Genomic DNA, 3925 nt, shown 5'->3' with positions numbered 1-3925 from the left:
AAACACACACACTCCTGATTCCATCACATCCTGTACACATAACCCCGTTCCTGCCCGTGCCCCTCCCTCCTGTCGCATGTTCACTCGGTGTGTTCTGATTGGTCACTGCTCCTCTACACACAGCTCCATCATGCCTGCAGTCAGAGAGCAGTGTGTGTGTGTGTGTGGAGGACATGTTTTCCAGTATATAACATTATGTTGTGTTATTTGATTCATTCTTTTTGTACGATGAACTTTGTGAGGTTCCTAAATCTGAACTTAACCAGACTCCATGCTGGTAGTAAATGTTTCTGTAACATCATGAAGTGTGTGGCTGCCCCCTGCTGGAGGAGGCTGCTCACTGCATGGTGAGTTTAAACATTCAGCTGGATCCATACTCCAGAGAACAGAGAACTCCCCCTGCAGGCGTTACGCCCACAGAATGACGTCACTCTCTCTCTCGGACACATGGCCCGGGCAGAACTTTTTCTCTCAGTGCTGTGCGTCAACCATTCTGTGATTGGTCTGAATTTATTGTGGGCGTGATGAATGTGTTGAAGCCACGAGCTTCTTCAGGTGAGAACACACAGACAGAAGGAGGAAGCACAGCGACCATGGACAGTTTAGATGAGCAGCTGCAAACAGCTCCTGGAAGGAGAAACACGGCGCACAGAGCGCATCTGTCCACAAGGTGGCGATAAAAACTAATCCCAGTATTGATCACGGTGTTACAGCGGCTGGACGCACATTAACACCGGGAGACTCTGTTTTCTCTGTTCTCTTGGAGCATGGAACGGCCTTCAGGCTTCTTCTCAGCTAGTTCTTACTCTACAGTGCTCGCACCCCAAGATGACACACAGCTGTTAGCGCTAATGTTAGCATGCTAACATGCGGTGAGCTGAATGAAGCAGCAGATACTTCTGAAACTAAACGCTGTTTAATGATCTTAAATTACACATAAAGCATCATTTGAGCATCATTATAAACCACGACACACAATCTGCACATAAATAAAGATTTAAATTAGCCGTGTGAAGACTAGCATGCGATGCTACTTCCTGTTTACAGGAGTGGGAGCTTCTGTCTGACAGCAGCAGCCTAAATCCCTGCTAAGCTCGCTAAAGGCATTACTGAGAGTGGCTGGAGGCGTGAGGTCCTGCTTTCACCATCACGTTGTTGTATGGTGAGTCCTGCTGCTCCTCCTCCTCCTCCTCCTCCTCTGACTCCTCCTCCTCTGACTCCTCCTCCTCCCGCTCTTCTTCTTCTCCTCCCTCCTCCTCTCGGGCGCTCTGCGCGGCAGGAAATGCCCTCTGAGCCCGCTTGGGGACTGCATAGTCGTCCACGCGGGGGTTGTAGGGGTACTCGTGACCTTTAGGATCTGCCACTGTTCCCATTACCCTCCAGGCGTCCCCCCTCATCTCCTCGGGGTCGTCGTAGACAGAGCTGTGTGGCGTGGACGTGCCTCCTGTGGCGGCAGCGGCGCAGCCTTCGGGCTCGTCGTAGATGTGCTCCACCTTTCTGTAGTCGGGGACGACGTCTTTGGCTTCACGCAGGAAGACGTTTCTGATCTTCATCTCGTCGATGCTGTCGTAGAGCGGATCCGCTCCGGACTCCCCGCCTTTGGCCTGGTTGGAGTTCAGGATGTCTATGATGACGTTTGTGGCGATGGTGTCGAAGGGCAGCGAGTACTCAGGCTCCTTGGCGATGGCGGGGGGTGTGGAGGACGAAGCTCCGCCCCTCTCCCTCTTGGTGCTCCTCTTGGTGGCCGACAGGGCGATCTGCGAGTACATCTGTTCCTGGCTGGAGCTGGGTTTGGGGCTGAGGCGGGGATTAGAGGCTTGGGTGGACCCGGGGCCCAGGACCAGGCTGGGGCCGGGCTCGGGGCCGGCGTGAGGCAGAGGGCAGCTGGAGATCATCTTGACCTGGCTCTTCTGTGGGATGGGCAGACCACGCGTGTCCAGGGTCAGACTCTTCACACCAGTCAGCACTTTGTCACCTGGGGGCTCCAGACGGGACTGAAGACAGATCACAGCACCGATCACCGATCAATAACTGATTATTTAGCTTTCTGCCTTCTAATGTCTGCGTGACATGTTGTAAACTGAGTGACTGAAACCGTCCAGCAGGTGGAGCTGTGGCACCTTAAATATTAACCCCACTGAAAGTGAGTGAATACTTTCTGTGTGTGTCTGTGTGACTGTGTGTGTGTGTGACTGTGTGTGTGTCTGTGTGTGTGACTGTGTGTCTGTGTGTGTGTGTGACTGTGTGTCTGTGTGTGTGACTGTGTGTGTGTCTGTGTGTGTGACTGTGTGTGTGTGTGTGCGTGTGACCTTGTGTGTCCGTGTGTGTGACTGTGTGTGTGCGTGTGACTTTGTGTGTCTGTGTGTGTGACTGTGTGTGTGTGTGTGTGTGTGTCTGTGTGTGTGACTATGTGTGACTGTGTGTCTGTGTGTGTGTGTGTGACTGTGTGTGTGTGCTTCCTACCAGCTGGGGGCGCTGCTGTGAGGGTGTGGTGCTCTCCCTGTCTTTGTGGTGAGTCATGTGGTGGTTTGGTTCGGTCACCATGCTGTACACGCCGCCCGCCGCCTGCAGACACTGAGGACAAATCAAACCAGAGCCGAGAACTTCAAAATAAGAGTACCAAGCCCCCCTCCCCCCCCCCCCCCCCCCCCTCTCGTGGTCGGCGGCTGACCTGGGCAGCAGGGGGTTGTTGGATGCGAGGCTGTGGCAGGGGTGGCGTCCTGCTCTGGCCCAGCAGTGGGTGTGGGGGCGGTGGAGGCAGGTTCAGGTTCTGGGGGACCTCAGAGCTAGCCTGGCCCCCCCCAGAGATCTGCCTGTGGGGGAGGGAGATCTTCTGGCGGTGGATGGCGGCCTCCACAGCCTGGAACAGGAAGTTCCCCTGCTTGGTGTCGAACTCGAAGCTGCCCTCGCCAGAATCACACCGGCGGCCCGCCTCGAAGGAGAAGGTGGACTGCAGAGAGGAAGACATGGAGGGACTGTGTCTGTGTTCAGACGGAGACAAGTGTCTCTGCTGAGACAGGAGAGACAAAGTGTCTCTGCAGAGACGGGAGGGACAAAGTGTCTGTGTGTGTCTGTGTGTGTGTGTCACCTTGTCTCGTCCAAAGCGCCGCAGGTATCTGTACGGCCAGGTGTACAGGATGTCTCCTGACTTGTCCAGCAGGTGCAGAGAGTCTGTGTCGGCTCGCAGGACACCGTCCCCCTTCAGTCTGCAGCGATCGGATGCCTCCGTCTTCCGAACACACACTTTGAAGTCTCGTCCTGTCACACACACACACACACACATCGGCACATGCATGAAACTGCATTTGCCGACTTTCTACAGTTTAAATGTCACACAGCCAGGTGTGTGTCTGTGTGTGTGTCTGTCTGTGTGTGTCTGTCTGTGTGTCTGTGTGTGTGTCTGTGTGTGTGTCTGTGTGTGTGTGTCTGTGTGTGTGTGTGCTTTCTTCAGGAGCAGGTCGTTGCGACCTTGTTTAACAAAGCAGTTCCTGCTGCGGTGAAACCACGGAGTGCCAAAAATAACCCGAGGCTTCCTGACTGCAGCTGCTCAGACCCTGCTGGGTGTCAACTCTTATTGATCAGCTTATTGATCAGCTTATTGATCAGCTTATTGATCAGGCCTGGCAGTGAGCAGGAGGTCATGGCACTGCCCGACCCTCCCGTCCCACAGGGGGCGCTGTGCAGTGAAGAGTGAATGAAGTCCTGTGGAGCATCATCAAGGTTCATTTCAATATTCTGCTCTGTGACCGTCAGTGACATCACAGTGTCCTCCATTTTGATTGGACCAGACTGTAAAGAGACAGCTGCAGTGTGGACCATAAACCCCGCCTCCTGCATGTAAGAGGACACAGACCAGCTAAAACCTGAACGCTCCCTCTGTTGCTGGTAGCAGCAAACTTCACAGCTGGCGGAGTGTGTGTCCATA

The 3925-nt window shown here is 54.3% G+C and overlaps 1 protein-coding gene across 2 annotated transcripts in view; it reads right to left on the bottom strand.

The window, feature by feature from the left end:
• Positions 1-1068: 1068 nt before the first annotated feature.
• dok2 (docking protein 2) overlaps positions 1069-3925 on the bottom strand; it is a 7051-nt gene continuing 4194 nt past the window's right edge. Inside the window, exons 5-8 of one of the 2 annotated variants that reach the window (XM_028415089.1) lie at positions 3089-3258; positions 2672-2950; positions 2464-2574; positions 1069-1994 (exon numbers count right to left, since the gene is read on the bottom strand). In XM_028415089.1, the coding sequence (XP_028270890.1) occupies positions 1107-1994; positions 2464-2574; positions 2672-2950; positions 3089-3258 (1448 nt within the window). In that variant the 3' untranslated portion in view covers positions 1069-1106. The remainder of the gene's footprint in view (positions 1995-2463; positions 2575-2671; positions 2951-3088; positions 3259-3925) is intronic. The other variant, XM_028415090.1, reaches the window with a different exon arrangement.

The sequence above is a fragment of the Parambassis ranga genome, chromosome 9 (genome assembly GCF_900634625.1).
Source record: "Parambassis ranga chromosome 9, fParRan2.1, whole genome shotgun sequence".
NCBI lineage: Eukaryota > Metazoa > Chordata > Actinopteri > Ambassidae > Parambassis > Parambassis ranga.
This window is presented reverse-complemented; position numbering and strand designations above follow the sequence as displayed.